General features: G+C 32.8%; 1 protein-coding gene and 1 long non-coding RNA gene across 2 annotated transcripts; one reads left to right on the forward strand and one right to left on the reverse strand.

Annotated features, from left to right (window-relative positions):
* Window positions 1–11136, reverse strand: LOC143068192 (sulfotransferase 1B1-like). The gene is made up of 6 exons (XM_076242053.1): window positions 11030–11136; window positions 9487–9659; window positions 7336–7656; window positions 5112–5215; window positions 1991–2162; window positions 1–290 (listed from the first exon to the last, which is right to left on the reverse strand). Exons 2-6 carry the CDS (start codon window positions 9656–9658, stop codon window positions 178–180), a joined length of 882 nt encoding a protein of 293 aa, XP_076098168.1. The 5' UTR covers window position 9659; window positions 11030–11136; the 3' UTR covers window positions 1–177.
* A 2087-nt stretch (window positions 11137–13223) lies between these two features.
* Window positions 13224–14942, forward strand: LOC143068193 (uncharacterized). The gene is made up of 3 exons (XR_012976134.1): window positions 13224–13330; window positions 13772–14025; window positions 14787–14942. It is a non-coding gene; the product is annotated as an uncharacterized LOC143068193 (long non-coding RNA).
* The last annotated feature ends 3729 nt before the right edge of the window (window positions 14943–18671 follow it).

The raw sequence follows: 18671 nt of genomic DNA on the forward strand, positions 1-18671 counted from the left end.
AACGATATCATGTATTATATTTTAACAAATAACAGAAAAATTGACTGGTTATAATTGAACATAATGTGTATAAACAATTATTTCCTTAGCACCATATATATTCAAACATTGTTTCCCTCATCCTTTGAAAACGTTGATTGTTAAATTCTGGATTTCTTTAATATTTCCTTCATTATTTTAAACACTGAATTGCATTTTGACTTTTGATTTTGACATTTTTTCTTTATAGAACTTGTCAAATAAGTCGTCTTGTGCGACAGTGAACCAGTTCTTCCAATCACCAACTTGTCCTGAAATAAAATAACATATATGAAGAAAAGGGTGAAACGTGAAGAAATGGTACAAGCATACATATCATTTTAAATTGATTTTAAACAACTTAATACCAATAGAGGCAGAATTGTCACAGGTTTGTTTGTTTATTTGGTTATAACTTAATTTTGGATGTTACGAGTCTTTTGATTGGAATTGGCTGACGTCGTTTTGTTTATCATATCATAGACATAATTTCATCAATGTTTTTTCATGATTTACGCCGGTTTAAAACTGAATTTAGAATTAAATTATAAGAAATGACTGTAATATTTTGTCAGTCTATTCGAAATAACATAAAAAAAAAAATGTGCTGCACCTACGCGCGTTATTTGGTGTGCACCACATTTTTTATGTTATTTCTTCATAGACAGAAAAAAAATATTACAGTCATTCCTTACGTATTTTTGTTGTGTTTTCATTTTCTCAAGAGATAATTTCTGTTTGGAAATTGGCTAGATATTTCAACCAAATTAAATTGTAAATTTTATTATCTGTGTTTATATAAACAGTAAACAATAACAAAGCAAATCAGCGAAAAAAATGGAATGTAATTGCATTACAAAGTATATATTTGTTCTCACTTTATTATAATTATAATTCTCCGCTCGTATTTCGTATTTTGTTTATTATTAAATTAAATGTATTATATTTTATTTCATGTACACCCCTATATTTATATATATTATGTAACTCTTGTAAAAATTATTATATTGGTAAATGTAAAATTATTATTACTATGTGTATGTATCTTATAAGCTCTATTGCTTTTAGAATACAGTATTATTATTATCAGCCCGTTGGTTTTCTCGTTCGTCATGACAGTGGCTTTTATAGCTTGCTGAGTGGGTAATTTTCGTTGTTAAATTCTCCTTTTTACAAAGAAGTATAAACTGATGAAATGTCTAACAAAGTATGACACAAAGGTTCGATAAAGTTTAAGATATTTTACAATTGCATACATCAACTCATTGAATGCTATGTGTAAGACTGTATCATTCATGCATTACATTTCGGTTGTTCATTCATTTATGTGCACATAGACGGCCGGTTTTCTCGTTTGAATGTGTTACATCTGTAACTTCGGGGCCTTTTTGTCGCTGACTATGCGGTATGGGCCTTTGCCCATACCGCATAGTCATATTCATATTTTGTCTTCATTAGCTTTCATACGAGTTGGACAGTGTTATACATGCATCACCTTATGATTATTAAGACTGTTTAATGCATTAATAACACCTTATTCATTTCTGCCGAAATCGAAAATTTAAAAAGGAGTTATACTGTTCCTGAATGCAAATGAATACTTGAGCAAATTTGTGGCTTTATTAATTTCCTGTACAGACCGATGTCTTTCAGATACATATGTTGGTCAATTTACAACTTTACATTTTGGTCATATACACGTGCTTTGCAGACTGTATGCTTTCAACAGGATGAATTTCGTTGTGTGGAAATCTCATTGGTGAACCAAGAATAATGCAGGTCCTCGATTGTTTCTGTTTAATTTATTTACATCTTGTATATATGCCCTGTGTAAGTCTTTTTGTTTTGATTTTGTCTTTATGTTACTGTCTCACTGTTGTATATCACCAAATCGTTTTTTAATCTTATCCAATTATGTATCATTTTTATACAGAAATGTGACATAGAACAAAATATTACAACACTTCCCTACCTTTACGATACATTCCAGGCTCTTTATCTTTCCATTCATTCACATCTTCATGTTTATTTTTCTCTTTTTTCATCTTCTCAAATGAACACAAATCATCAATTTCCCGAACCAAATCATCAGTGACTTCAATTTCCAGGAATTTTGCAATTCGTTTTATTTCATTTAAACTGTTCTGCAAAAAATAAAAACATACGTTATATCAAGAGTTCCAGAGTCGGAATTGCTCATCTTGGAAAGATTTGCCATGTTGATATAAAAAAAAAATCTTTATTAAAATTCGTTCTAAAAAAATCTTTCAACTCCGCTCTGTTTTGGGGTAAAGACAATGCAAACAAAACCCTATGGTACTGAATTAATATCTAACTCTTCCAAGGTTGATCACTACTTTAGAGATAATCATACAGATCCATACACAAAATAATATATAGTCCACGTATCATAACATTCTAAACATCCTATCCATGAAAATTTCCAGAAATTTATCAATGTAATATATACTCAGATATTCAAGTTACAGGGTGATGTTATACTTGTCAAGAAAATAGCATAACTTGTTCAAGGTACAGGAATATAATATATGTTCTAAAAATATCAATGATGTCATAATTGGAGTTATCTTCCTTTGTCCGAAATGGTAGTTGAATCAGCTACAACCAATGCTTTATACTATATAATGTATAATTTTACTTCGCACTAGTGCTTACAGGCATTTTGATAAACAGCTGCTGTCTATTATAAGTTTAAAGATAAAAGACAGAAACACTACTATGGCAAAACTGCTTCAATTAATTAAGGATACTAACACCGATAAAAGTCGAGTTAAAACGTTATCATCTACTCAGATCCAGTAAGTTGTCTATTGTCACTTTGTGGCGGGATATAAAATAAATCAGTTCAGATGAAAACATTTGATGTGCCCAAATTTGTTTTGTACTGTTACCCGGTGTAATCTTATTTTGTAGAGATTGATGTAACTAAACTTGACTGTCATGCACTCGATTTTTTGTCGACAGACGGTTAGTTTTGAAATAATCAGGGGCGTAGCTACCCGGAGGCACGACAGCACGTGCATCCACGTCATTTTCACAAAAAGAAAAAAAAAAGCAGAAGAGAGATTAGTTGGTCAATCGGAATCGGAGACTGTTGGTGTCTTTTCCGTCTATCCCGGATATTAGTTTGACAACCTAGTTACAAGTGTTGATGAAGCTGTTCATTCAGAAAAAGATCGTAGCTCCGAAGTTGCGTGCACATTGATTCGGCATGCAAAAAAAGAAATGGCAAAATAAAAATTTATAAATTGAATGTTAAAGGAAACACCTATGTTGTCACTTTTTTTAATTGATGAAATATCATTAAATAACGACATTTGGTTTCAAAATAATTTTTTTTTTGGAGATTATGACAAAATCGGAAGGTTACTTGTATCTTTTACAAGATTTTTACTTTTGAATTTGTAATACTCAGTCTTAGATTTGTAGTTTTGGAGCACATTTTACAGTGTACAGTTCATCAGTTTGGAATGAGATGTACCAATCGGCATTCGAACTATCAGATCCCTTCGATATCGTTGAAAATATGCCGAGGCGATGTGGTTGACAGACTACCGGAGCCAATCACCTTGCAACCACGCCAAAACAGTATTTGAAAGTCTCATTATTTTTTGCGTTCATAGAACATATGATAAGGCAACTGGAGAGTGGAGTCGCGTCAAGTTATCAGAAAATCGCTTCTTTGTGCTGTATCTGCTTCATCGTGTTGTAGGAAATATCACAAACGAACAAATCTCAATATTGTCTGAAACATACGAAACTGACCTTGCATGTAATTTTGACGAATTCAATTAGGAGGTCGCTCGATGCCGAACACGTACGCTGGTTTATAACATCTCGCGAGTGCTACCATACCACGATGGCCCTGAGAACTATCAGTCACGGTACTACGTATGTAATTGAAAACAAATGTACGATCAACAATGAACAACGAAAGTTACATAGCATTACTGCATATTCATCGGGATTTCAGTGTGAATGTTGACAAAGTAATAGAGAAGTTTGTTTCTGCCCAGACCCGAAGAGCAGATTTTGGACAATTTTGAGTAAATTCTGTATCACAAATATGTGTTGTTTATGTATAACTATATTCAGAAGATTTATTAATAGTTTTACATTCATACATTTTTATCTACATATAGCTCCTCTTTTAACCGTCCTATGACCGAAAACCGAAAAAAAAAATAATTTCTGCATAGGGTCCCAAAAAATTTTCTTGGTAGTTGCTTCCACATCGTTTCTTTCTAGCTACGCCCCTGATAATGTACTCAAAATTCAACCAAATATTCAGATATTACATATTATGTAAGAAATAAAATAATATTAACAATATCCCACACGTAGAATCATGCAATAAACAGCTACAAGTAGAAAACATGTAACATGTGTCTTATTTATAAACTAGTGCATGATCGTCTTCACACATGATCAGCTTCTTCATAGTCACTTCGATTTTTGTTATTCTAAAGGCAAATATATATAAATGATGTTATATAAATGAATAGTTTAAGTTGAGTGAAATGGATGATCGAGTCTCATTCAATTTTAAATCCGGGATGTCACATATCTAGCTACATCTGTTTCCTATAGGGTCGGTGGAGTACTAAACTTTATTAAGCAAATTCATTCTGAATCAAACATAGTGTGATAACATTACAGGCGTATTCTTGTCAAAGGGCTTTGAAATTACGTCCGAAAGTTTGTATGTGGATATAACTCTTAGAAATAACGCGTTATACCGAAGAAAGAAAACCTCTCACTGGGTCTCGGCTAACTACAATGTCTATGTATTACGGGAAATGACTTTCCATTCTCTTGTTATCCCTGAATAAGAGCTGTCTGGTCTTATTCCGTTGTCTTGTAGCTATTTTGGAAGTATGAGACGAAAGCATGAATTTATGAGATGTTAATAAAATTGAGAATGGAAACAGGGAATGTGTCAAAGAGACAACAACCCGACCATAGGACAGAAACCAGTAGAAGGCCACCAAAGGTCTTCAACGCAGCAAGAAAATCCCGCACCCTGAGGTATTAGATTCTATTATGATTTCTAACATATACATATATCATACCTGTTTCATGGATTCGTAGTGTAGTGTATGTATCGGATACTCAGGGTTATCCTCCATCACTCGTTCCCAGTCTAAGGTGTACTCAAACCAGGAACCATAATCAACTGAAGAAAACAAATAGTGTCGCAATTGTATGCCAGTTAAACATATATCTAGCTTTCGTTCATTTGAGACATTACAAACATATACAATTTGTGAATGAAATAGTCACTGGTAGAGGTTTGTCTAATTGTCAATCATACCACATCTTCTTATTTTTGTATTCTCCGACTTGGACCAAACTGTATTTGATAAATTGTACCGATCATGGGTTGTCCTATGACGTCAACTTGACCTATGACGTCAACTTAATTAATATTGCGTTAGGAAAGGGGGAACTTTTTCTATTATTCCACTGCATGTTGATTTTGATAGTGAAATCAGCATTTGATTGGTTGAAACTATCACACGTGACGTCGAACAAAACTACATATTCCCCTCTGAGTATCATATTCCCCTCTGAACATCATATTCCCCTCTGTAGATCGGGACTTCGTAGTATGACGTTACGCGCGGTTATACCGTTTTGAACTTAGTGGTTTTTATTTAAATAGCGTTTTTAAAGTCATAACTGTGTCTAAATTTATTCCAGCGTTAAAGTGGCACTAGCTACGAGATATATAAAAAATCTAAAGTTTGATTTTTTTCTGTTCAATCAATAATGAAAGTGAAATAGTGAAATAACAAATCGCTTTTTGCAGCCGAAAAGGTTCAATTTTGTCAAATTACGCTAAGAAACATTGATAATTAGTAATTCACTTCCAAGTGAATGAGTCGACCTCTTTAAATCCGTATTCATGTGAACTTCAATTTAACCCCTAGCTAGAGATTGACAACGCATGCATTGTACGTGTACTGGTTATTTAAAGAAAAAGAATGTCAACAATGAAAGTGAAACTACGGTAAATCATTTGAATACGAATTCGATGCACATAAAATCATTCTTATACGGTTAAAAACAATGAGAAACATCTATTTTTAATCTATAAAATAAAATCAAACAAACCTATAAAATCCAATTGCACGTGTTGGTTTAATCTAGTCATGTCTTTATTTATGTTTACATCGCTTATTCTCGAGTCAAAATTAAGAATTGAACGATGGACAGATAGTGCGTGAATTTTTCTTGCTTCCTGATTGGAAGATATTACTAGACGTGAATAATCAAAGTTTATTGGTTGGTTAGGACAATCCAAACCAAGTAAATGTCCTTCAATTCCGTAGAGTATCGGATTTGTCCTCTCTATTTTAGCAATTAGATTTTACACAGGTAACCTTTATCTATAAATAGTCGAATCTTCTGGAGTAAACAACAACGTTAAACGATAATAATTCATAGCGTGTGACCTCACGTGTGTGGTAAAATTTGCTGATTGATGCACGTGGCTATTCTAGTAAATGAATTAATCTACAAAGCGAGAGCACTTTCCATTTTCATCAGCTAAGAGTCGAATAGCCGTTTTGAAAGGCTAACGCTTGTATGGTCATCTGAGATCAAATCGATAGGTAATTAGATGGCGTCTGGACTAAAATACACACGAAACGAACCTATATATTATCTACCCCATGCTCTGTAAACTGTTTATTTTAGATCTTTGATAGTTCGCATAAATGTTTTACATTTGTTATAAATCAAATATGAAAATTTGAGTCAAATCGGTGACCATGATTTTGACAGCTAGTGCCCCTTTAAAATAAAAAGACCATTAACTTACCTGTGATCCGTACTGTTTACCAATGTTTATGCCGTGTTTAGCTATTACGTTGATAAGAAAACAAACGTATATACATTAAGATATTATATTCAGTAAGTAAACAAAGCATAGGTAGTGCTAAAAAACATTCATTTCCATTAGCTTCGAGAGATATGAAGATTTGTTCACGCTCGAAAAATCATATTTCCATCGGCCACAGCCCTCGTGAAATATGAATCTTCTTTGGTGCATGAACATATCTTCATATCTCCCTCAGCTACGGGAAATAAATGTATAGTATTCAATTTATTTTAAAGAAAAAAAAATCATGCATCGAAAGAAAAAAATCTTTTGCAACTGCTGCGGTGGATGTTTTTCAGCATTAATGGACTAAACAGTTTCCTGGTAATTTTATCGGACTTCCAGGTTAAACACCAGTCCCCAACGACTATGCAGTATTTAAATACATATTGAGACATGAAAAGACTTACCATCCCCCTTCAGATATCTTGTAAAATAATGTTCCCATGAGCCGGAATATTCATATTCTAAAACCTTGGAATGATGGTTGTAAAATGACACGGCCACATCTTTTGGATTTCTCAGCATGTACAAAATTTTACATTTCCTATTCTTGAAGTCTTTTGGTAAATGACGGAAATATATATGAGTATTCAGAATTCTAGGTGAAGGAAGACTGTCAAAATTAGCCTGCTCCATGCCTTCTAACATGTTCCATTCTTTTATGGCATCTATCCGTTCCGCTTTCTGTTGCTTTAACATTGATACTACCTCCCATAACCAATGTGTGCCTACAATCAGATCATTTAAATTACATATAGTATAAAATGACAGTATAAACTCACAAGAAATCTATTAGAAGTAACGTAGAAGTTTGTATGGCCATTTACGTTCTAACAAACACTTATACTCTGGTATGGGACAAGACATCTTCGCTAGCCAAGGCTTACGACCATAAGCCATTAGTCTTTGGATAGCAAAGAAAGATGGGAATGAGAAAGAATAATTTGCCTAGTAACGCGTATCGTATCGTATTTAATTTAGTAATAGTAATGGACTCCAACATCAGAAAACAGTGTCTCTGGGTATAAACCAGAAAAAGGCGGAGTAATGAAGAATACCACAGATACGTATCTTTACAAAATCAAGTTCTGTGCGTATAACATTCCGTATGACTCTGCTATATTTGTAATTAAATATTCTATTTTTTTCTGATATTTTGATTTTACTTCTTTTGTTAACTATCGTTGTGCTGTATTTTAAAAAAGGGAGTAATAACTTAAAATATGCAAAACGAAATGCGAAGTCATATATCATAGGAAAACTTTAACCGGTTCACGTAACGGTCGCGCGTAACTACCATATATAACATGTATAAGTTTCAATGTAATTATACATTTGTATCTATAAAAAGTTACGTACAAGATCTTATAAAGGTTTGGCAAACCCTTTATTTTTGTATTTTTAGAGTTTTTTTTTTTTTTTTTTTTTTTTTTTATCTAAAACAAATGTATACGTAAAAGAACCAATTGAACTTGTTCTGCTCACGACTGAGCAAAGTTCTGACAAAGGATTTCGTACGCAGAGAAGTTTACTGAATCAACATATTTTTTAGCCACACCAAAACGTCTAATTTATAGTTATCTTAGTGGTGAGATAGAAACCCAAAGCCCGTTATTTCCGTTAGTAGCATTTTAATAACATAATACACAGCCATCTTCTACAAGACCACATGTTCATTTTGCTTCATGTTGCAATGAAAAAAGTGCATAAAATGCTAAAAAATATAGGCAGTACTTTTATAATTCAATAGCAAACGATTTAATCACTAATAATTGTTCATCAGGTCGAGTAAAAGTCGAGTAAACACGTACTGAACTATAATTGTGCTTGTATAATGGTCTGCTATATATCTGATTGGGTTTTCTTTGGTACTTATTGACTATTGTTTTCTCTTGCGTGCTTGTAACATTCAATACATAGCTATTACAACACATTATTTTACGTAATAACGAAATGGGCTAATTTAAATAGGAGACGGATATGAATATAGGCCAACAAATTGTTTCCAAATCCCATTAACTATTAAAGTATAATGATCTGTTTCCTGCAAATATGCATATTGTAATATTTGTACTTAGAATTATTAACTTATTATGTAATCTGATTAAAATACAGATCTTGTGTTTAAGCTTTGCTTACAAGCATAGCCTTGACAAAGGATCTGCATTTCAATCATATTGCTTATCTAATTTATATTAACACTTAATCTGATTCCTCGTGACGTGGGAGTGTGACGATGTCCTTTGAATTACCTTTGGAACAGCTTTGATTGATATGTTGGTTGCGGTTGCAAGGCAAAATGTCCGTCCTTATCCCACTGATTCTCCAGCGGCAGAACAATTTTCTACCCTGCCCCGTCGACCCACTTTGCACTACCAATCTATCAAGCGAGTAGCATGATATGAAAAATTATTACCAAAAAATATCAAAGGAAAAATGCACAAAATAGCGATAAATATATATATATGTGTGTTACATTATTGTAGAAGCATGAGGGATAATGCAGTGTCTCGGGCGACAAGGGTAACAAGTGGAGCATTTACAAACACAGTACAAACCTGATTTAGGGTATGCACAGACGAGTAAATCATCATCCCTAGCTTTCCACGTCGGCAGTGTTGCGTATTCCTGAGCGTGTGTTGGGTACGGAAACGTTGGGATATAGAATCCTTCATGTTCCAATATCTTCAGTTTGCTTCCATCTTCTCCTTCCAAAAACTTTACAGGCATCCTGTAGAAAACAAACCATTTAATATTCCATTTCAATTCTTCTTAACGAGATTATCGATATGGAGATAAGAAGAATGTTAATCAATTTTCTCCAACTGTCTATTGACTGTTATCCCTAGAGGTGTTTCCGTAGAATCGGTGATAAATACTAACTGCTATGACATTTAAACTAATTACAATAGCACTTTCTTATCCGTACACGACAGCGAATTCAATAAAGTATAATTGGAAGTTAAAGATTTTAAAATAATTGAGTTTTCTGTATTAGCGTTAACGTATATATATATATATAGCTGTATAAGCTGTATAAGTCTGCATGCCTATGTGTAGTGACAACTGCAAATTATACCTTGTCCATCGGATTTCTTATGGTCAAGAAATACCAGGCGTTAGAATATGTATAAAGTGCCTAGAAAACCTACCTAACCAGGGGCGGATCCAGCCATTTTAAAAAGGGGGGGGATTCCTAACCCAGGACAAAAGGGGGGGGGGGGTTCCAATTACATGTCCCCATTCAAATGTATTGATCGTCCAAAAAAAACGGGGGGTTCCAACCCCCGGAACCCCCCCCCCCCCTCTGGATCCGCGCCTGCTAACGATGTTATAGTAGATCTGATTCTTAACTTCCTCCCCGAGCGGGACTGGAACCTGTACTTTTATTTCTAACTTCTACATAAACCCCGCCTAGCATAGTGCAGACACCTTGGCTTACTATGGCTTACAAAACAAGCTTTCGTTTCGGGAGGTGTTTCCTTCTCCAGTGGCGGATCCAGGGGGGGGGGGTTCCGGGTTTGGAACCCCCTTTTTTGGCCGATCAATGCATTTGAATTGGAGCATATAGTTGGAACCACCCCTTTACTCTGTAGGGAGCCCCCCTTTTTAAAAAGTTCCGCCACTGTTCTCGTACTAGGAATTAAACAAGGATGTAGGATGCAATACACGAAGTATTCTTTTATAAACATTGTGGCGGCGAAAGGTGTTTGTGTGTGTTAATTATGTTTGCATGCGACTGTAAGGGCGTGCAAGATCAGCGAGATAAAAACAGTGTGAACTCTGAGGTTGTGAACCCCGTGCAAGATACGCGAGACAAGCATGGTGTGAAACCATCCCTTCCCACTGTTTCCACTTCTTAAACGTATAGTATACAGTTACTAATCTAGTCAACAGACGAATTATATACCCCTCAGATACCTCTAGTTATTTATAGTATAGCTATAATCTACATTTCATCAATTGAGTTAATATGATATTTAGTGATACTTTTTGAAAAAATACACCGTGAATCACGACCTTTGTTTATAACTTTATAATTGCACAGTTTCAAATTATTGTTGTGTGTGTTAAAATAACTTTAAACTGTTTTTAACCTACCTGCAAAAACTTCCCACAAGTACAGTCCTACTTATTAATCGATTCTATTGGGGTAGCTTATAGGAGTTATTTTTAAATGTCAGAAATAATCGAGTCGTAGTATACATTGTAACTACTGAACGTTTAAAAGGTGAAATTTAGACAGATCATTTGTAAAATAAACATGATATAGAAACAATTAGTATGCATTAGCTTCAGGATGGTTGAAAGTTTGACTTATTACAATACTTTAGTTTTAAGTTACAAATAACAAATACCTAGTTTGAGGCTGAATGTTTTTGATGAATGAAGTTAGTTTGAAGTTACAATGGTGATCTTTACGAAGGAACTATTTTATAAGTCTTAAAAAAGATACACCACTTTGCTACGACTTCAGAAAAGTGTATGACAGAACTAAAATTACATCATATTCATACAAATATATGTAAAATATATGTAAAATAATAAATACACTGGGAGCTATTTAATAATTGTTTTCGAGTATTTAATACTGAACTATTACATATATAATGCTAACGGGAGCTTGTCATATAATTACATCAATACACTTCAGGAATGATTTATAAGATGTTAGTATGTGTTTAATCATTATAATCATAACCCCTTCCCCGCTCTCCCCCATCAAACAAAATAACAATAAGAATTCGGTTATAACTGCCGATATTCTCGATAATTGTGGATCATAACTTCAATAAGTTGTTGAAATCTATTAAAATTAGAATAATGCTTTAAATTATTTATTTTTTTTATCAATTTTACTTATATTCATTAAATTAAAATGTTATTAAATGTTACAAAAGGCTGTTAGAGGTGTCTACCTTAATGAACAAGACGTTTTCAGTATATTTCTTTAGTATAAAGACGTCATTATATTCAGTAAAAACAAAAATGCTGGAAAATAGCATTTAAAAAAAAGAAATTAAATTATCTTTTGTCATTGTTATAAACTTAAGAATTTGTATGCAATGGCACCACCCTCTTACCCCCTTTTTACACAAAAAAATACAAGTATTTAGTCTTTTGAAGAAGAGTATACGTTTTAGATTTCAATGAGCGTTTGTATACAATTTAAGGAAACCGTACGGCCTAGGAAAACGAAAATAATCCATACCGTATTTAATCAGCTATAAAAGGCCATGACATGTGAAAAAATATGAAATGATTCAATGGAGAAACGGTCGAATTTATAAACAAAACAGTCTACGAAATAAATATGAAAGACGTGAACCAACGTCAACCAAAACCAAAGGCTTCTGACTTGGGACATGGGCCTCTGAAACTACTGCACCAATTTCAACCAAACTTTCGCATATCATCGTTTCACTGTAAAAGCATCAAAACAAGATCTGTAAAAAAAGAAGATTAGAGCAATTTTCCAGTACCTGTTTCATTTAAACGATTAAATTATAAAATTGGTCAAAATTACTGAAATTTAATTATTTATTAGAATTAATAATTTATTTTAAATATTTGTCATTGATTTAACTTCCTTCCGTAATATCAGAATTCGTGTTCAGTTTTATTGATTGTTATTGGAGACAATTCTGATACAGTTATCAAAAGTATGCATGCTTCTTTTTTTTTGTGTAATCGATTGTACCGAAGGTAATCGCTGACCATCATGAACTGATTTGTTTCGAAATGGCAATTATAACTTTTGGTTTCCGATAAAATTCTGGTTTGAGTTATGAATAACATTCTCAATTATTCAAATACTTGTTCCCCCTAAATCATAAAAATTACAGCTTTGATCCATTTTGAGGTATGCATATATTGTTTAAAATGTTATTAAATATTCCATGATATTGTATGCATCTTCAAGTCCACACAAGCTATGATACTATGAATTTGAGTTTAAGTTAGAATGACGTTGAAAGCAAAACTGTCATATATTGAGAAATGAAATCAGGGGAAAGAGACCCTGCCTCTCGGAACATATGATTTAACAAATTGGTAGCTTATCCCCTTATTTTACATACATTGAGATTAAAGGCGCAATTACTACATAAGTAAGCCGCCTACCAAAACCAATAACAACAACATACATTTAGTATGTAGTACAACATGTAGGTATTTAACAATAACAATGGGACTACTGTAACAAACAGACTCTGATTAGCGTTAGGACATACTAATTATGTATGTCAATCAGAATTGAAATTATTACGCAATTTTTCACGAAAAGTGACCATTGTCTCGTCTGGTGGACAAGGTGGATGATTTATCTATAGGTTTACACAATGCTATATAAACATTTATTTTCAGAGTAAATGCAATCTGTTAGCCAGACTGAAATAGCAAGTAAGTTGAATAGTCTTGAGAGAATATTGCATGTTCGAATTTAGTCACTAATAACTGATAGAAATATCCCAGCTACTGTATATTAAATATGGTTTAAGAAATTTTCTAACTGGTTAAATTTAACTATAATTGTAGAATTAAGCTTTTATTTAGTACCAAATCAAAACTACTGTTTTTATTTTATGTAGTTAAACTAGAATTAGTTTGTAAAAAAATTCTTTCGGGCGATTCAGTGAAAATCATTCTTTGCACTATCAAAACAATTTATTGATTGTTTCAGGACACCTTCTATGTCTAAACAAATAATAATGCTCAGAACTATAGCAAAATCAGAGACATTTAGTATCTGACGTGTCACCTTGAATTGTTTCCACTTTTTAATATTCCGTGCTTAATTAACTGTGATATCTTATTTCTTATGTTTTTTTCTTCAAATTTCAGATCTAAAATCGCCATGATTAAAGCACTTATCATTTTGTTGTGTGTCGCCGTTGCCTTTGGATTTCAATATGGTTACTATGGTGATAACGATCGTTTCGATCGTAACGATCGTTTTGATATAGATGATGACTATTATGGTCTTCGTCAACGTCTCGGCGGAAGAGGACGTGGTGTGAGAGTAATCAGACCAAATGTCTACCCTAAATATGCTGTACGCAGTGTTGTAAGGCGACCATCTGTACATGTCGTCCGTGGTAAGTTGCTTGTTCAATTCCTTAAAAAAGGAAAACGTGTTTTGCCTAATCTCAAATGGCAGTGAGGTATCCAACACTTTTAAAGTATATTTCATAAATTGTTTGCGTTCAACTTTATTATATCAATGATTTCGAAGTAAAAACTTACATAAATTGAATGAATGGATTAAAGTTTTCTTTTAAATATAATAGATCTTTTCACGTAGTTCAAAAGTTTTACCATAGAAAGTTTAAATGAAGATAATCGCACTAATGTTTTAAAACTTACACTTGAATTACAGAACGATTGAAACAAACAATTCTCCACAAAAATATTTTCGCCATTCAAACGAATGTTTTGATTCAAAATCTAGCTTGCATTTTTTGTTTATTGGTATTTCTAATCAGCTTGTAGGCTGAAATCGTTCTTTCTCCTTAGCATGTTAAGTATTTGTGTCTCTTACTTATATAGACTGGTCCTTTTGGTCAGTTATATGCAACATTTACTTAATATTCGCTCCATATCTCACTAAAAAGTTTTATCTTATAACAGATGGCGAAATTTACTTCTACTTTGTTCTCAATGTCAACAATGATAATAATAAATAAATAAAAGTTTTTTAATTTGTCTCTCATTTTCGCTAGCCAAGGCTTACTGGACCACAATCCTTGGCTAGCGAAGATGCCTGTCTCTATCTATTTCCTTGAAATACAAATGTTGGCTGATTGGCTATCGAATGTCATATTTAAATAGATCAATAATTCATATCATTATTTTTTAGGATACTGAAGAAAACATAATGTCATCATCGTAAGAAAAAAGAACACCAAAGGAAAAGCTGGTTTCCATTAAAGTGCTACTGATCGGGAGCAGGAATCTCCGTTTCACTATTTATAATGTTGTTGTTTAATATGATTAAACTGATGAGTAAATATTCCTTCTTTGTTGTTCCTACTATAAACAAGCACGATTGCATATATATCACAGTATATAATCAATGTCCTGACTAAACAATATCGAATTAAGTGTATGGCGCAGTTTATTAACTTTATTCAAATGTTTTATATCCATTGTGTATCGTGCTCTAAATAGCGATTTATAACTTCCTTTCTAGTTTAATTCATAAGTATAAACAGAAGGATATAGATATGGAATAATACTTCAATTATACGACAACACAAACAACACGAACAAAAAAGACATAAATGTTCTTCATGTTTGACTCCAATAGTAGACATGTGTCAAGCTCCATATTGTCTCGAGTCTGAAAAGATAGACATTCTTTTACTTCTTCCTTGAACAATATCGATTAAAGTCTTTGGTGCAATTCTTATTGCTTTTGCTCCAAATTTTGTTTTTTCAAATGGTTTATGAATTCATCGTATATCGTGCTCAACGGTATAATTTCATAAATACTTCAGTTCATCAGTTTGAAACAAAATGTGTAGAACAGGTTAATGAATAAGCAACCCAAACATCAAAAAGGCATCTTCAACATAAAGACTTTAACATTAGACATATGTCTATACAATATGCATAAATAAAATGTTTTTTTTTATCATATAGGCTTATATAACCTGATGTTCAGTAATTGCCGTTTGTCCATGTTGTGCATTAGTGTTTTTGTGTCTTTGTTTTATATAATAAACCGTTGGTTTTTCTGTTTGGATGATTTTTATATTAGTCATTTCTCGGACCCTTTATAGCTTGCTGTTCTTTGTAAGCCAAGGCTCCGTGTTGAAGATAGTAGTTATAATATAATAATAATAAATTCTTTATTTAAAGAGGGTAAACTCAGTTAGTTACAATGAACTAATTTTCCCTGAGGCCCTAACCTATAATAGTTAACATTTACAAATTATGACTTGGATGGAGAGTTGTCTCATTGGCACTCATACCACATCTTCTCATATCTATTATTTGTCAAGCATCAAATCGTCTTAAGTAAGGCATTCTTCTGTTTATTAGATGTCAAACTGTACATAAAAAACCTTATCAAAACAAATTGTATAGATGTGGTGCTACAACATAATTCGTCAAAATTGATGACATACATGATCATCACATGTAATTGATAAACACAAATTACTTTGGGGGACAGTACACCATATAACACAAAATAACATTTTTACACCTTAGCCATTATTTGTCACCCTCGACTTTTATTGTGAACAATAAATCAACGAATATTATTGATTATTTACAAAGGTGTCTTCCTGGATCGGAATGTTGAATGAAAAATATATTTCTCGAGTGTCGGCGAACTTGTATTGAACTAAAAAAAACTGACTTATAGGAGAATACGCACAAGTCCTTTAAAAATATGTTTAAAGTTAAACTATTGTGTACTTTATTGCTTTTTAAATGGGCATAGTCTGTAATGCAATCGGATGTTTTAAATATAACACACCCGAGAGTACACTTACAAAAGCCTTATATCTGAATATTTAAAGGTTCCTACTATGTATTGGCTACCTAAACTTCACAAAAAACATTTAAATATCGTTTCATCTCGGCCTGTAGTAAGTGTTCTACAACTAATCTTTCAGTGCTCTTAACTAGTTCATTAACTACTATTGAAGAGCTTATCATAATCTATTGTAATAAAATATATGAACATAGTGGTATAAACCCTTTTTGGAGTGTAAAAAAAATCTTTGGATGTTTTCGATAAATTACGTGCTTTTGATGGTCCTTTTGATTCTGTTAAAAGTTTTGATTTTTCTACTCTTTACACTTCACTTCCACACTATCTTATTAAACAAAACTTTCTTATTCAATTAAATGGTCGTTTGGTGAAGCTGAATGTAGATATATTTGCTCCAACTCATTGAAAGCCTTCTTCTCTAATGAGAAAGGTAAATATGCTAGGTATACTTACTGGAGGTGTGATGAGATGATTGAAGCTGTTAATTTTCTCCTTGATAATATTTATGTACGTTTCGGCAACAAAGTTTATTGACAGGTTGTAGGTATTCCTACGGGCACTAATTGTGCCCTTTTAATAGCAGACTTGTTTTTGTACTGTTACGAATAACAGTTTATGACTAAACTCAGTAAAGACCCGTCGAAATTGCATTTAATTGATAAATTCAACAACACTTACCGTTATCTTGATGATATTTTTTCGTTAAATAATCAAGAACTTTCTCAAAATACTGCTGAAATTTACCCTAAGGAACTTACTTTAAATAAATCAAATTTATTCGATAATAACTGTCCTTTTCTGGATTTAGATATTTCGGTTTTAAACGGGAATTTCCACACTTAAATTTACGACAAACGAGACGATTTTTCGTTCCCTATTGTTAATTTTCCATTTTTAGATGGTTATGTTCCTTTAGCACCATCTTACGGTGTTTATATTTCACAACTTGTTCGCTATGCCCGTGTCTGTTGTGACGTTTTTGATTTTAACGAACGCAACCTATTTATTACTGGTAAATTATTAAACCAGGAATATCGTTACCATAAATTACTTAAAACCTTTACTAAATTTTTCCATAAATATAAAGATTTGGTTTTAAAGTTTGGTTGTACCTGTAGAAAACTTATTTCAAACGGGATAGCACATCCTCATTTTTACGGAAATGTTGTTAACCGTGCCCGGAAATTTAGAAATGATCCATGTAAACTTGTCGTTCCTTTAAATAAACCTAGTCTAAAAGGTTACCTATTCAACACTGTAATAAGATCATTGAATATTGTTTTTATTGGTATAAATATTGATTTTGTTATCAGTAAATTAAAAGCCAACTAAATATTACTAGTATGTTATATACATATACATATTCATGGATCTACAATCTGTCGATACCCGTAACTTGGCATTGCACAAGGTCCTGTTTTTCTCGGGCTGTTTATGACGTCTTTACACTAAATCCATGTGATGTTGGATGTGTACGGATTGATAGTTTAGTCTTAGAGGCATGATTTTTTTTATTAGTTGTTAGTGGCTTTGAACTACCTTTCAGATAGCTGCGAGTACTCTCAGATCTGTTCATTGTGTCTTTTTGTGTCGGGATGTATAAGTACCCGGCCACGTCCACTTGTATTTTTTGTCCATCTGATGAGTTAAGCCTTTTTCAACTGATTTTTATAGTTCGTTCTTATGTTGTACTGTTATACAACTGTCCCAGGTTAGGGGGAGGGTTGTGGTTTGGATCTCGCTAACATGTTTAACCCCACCACATTATTTATGTATGTGCCTCCTATGCGGTATGGGCTTTGCTCATTGTTGAAGGCCGTACGGTGACCTATAGTTGTTAATGTCTGTGTCATTTTGGTCTTTTGTGGATAGTTGTCTCATTGGCAATCATACCACATCTTCTTTTTTATATTATAATCTGATCTCTTTTGTTATTTTTGTAATTGTGTTGAAGTCCCGGAGGTTTAGCTTACTATAATAAAAGGTCTAAGCTACCATTATCTACATAAGAAAATGTCTGTACTAAGGGTGTCTTCCCGATTGTCCCACTTTATGAAATTACAGGTAAAAAAAGTTATGAAATTTTGTGGGACAATCGGGAATATGTTTTGTTAGTGATTAATTTGTTTATATAGTGTACTTTTAAAAGGTACTTATCAATTTAACTTATAAGATATGAGAAAAAAACATGTTTTATTTTGTATGATTGAAGTATGATCAAACATGGAATATTATATG

The sequence above is a fragment of the Mytilus galloprovincialis genome, chromosome 3 (assembly GCF_965363235.1).
Source record: "Mytilus galloprovincialis chromosome 3, xbMytGall1.hap1.1, whole genome shotgun sequence".
NCBI classification, from domain to species: domain Eukaryota; kingdom Metazoa; phylum Mollusca; class Bivalvia; order Mytilida; family Mytilidae; genus Mytilus; species Mytilus galloprovincialis.

Coding starts and splice junctions, on each gene's coding strand:
- LOC143068192 (XM_076242053.1), bottom strand. CDS start 9,658: ATGCCTGTAAAGTTTTTGGAAGGAGAAGATGGAAGCAAACTGAAGATA. Junction 7,657..9,486: donor CTGTGCATACCCTAAATCAG/GTTTGTACTGTG, acceptor ATCTGATTGTAG/GCACACATTGGTTATGGGAG. Junction 5,216..7,335: donor AAGATATCTGAAGGGGGATG/GTAAGTCTTTTC, acceptor TGTTTTCTTCAG/TTGATTATGGTTCCTGGTTT.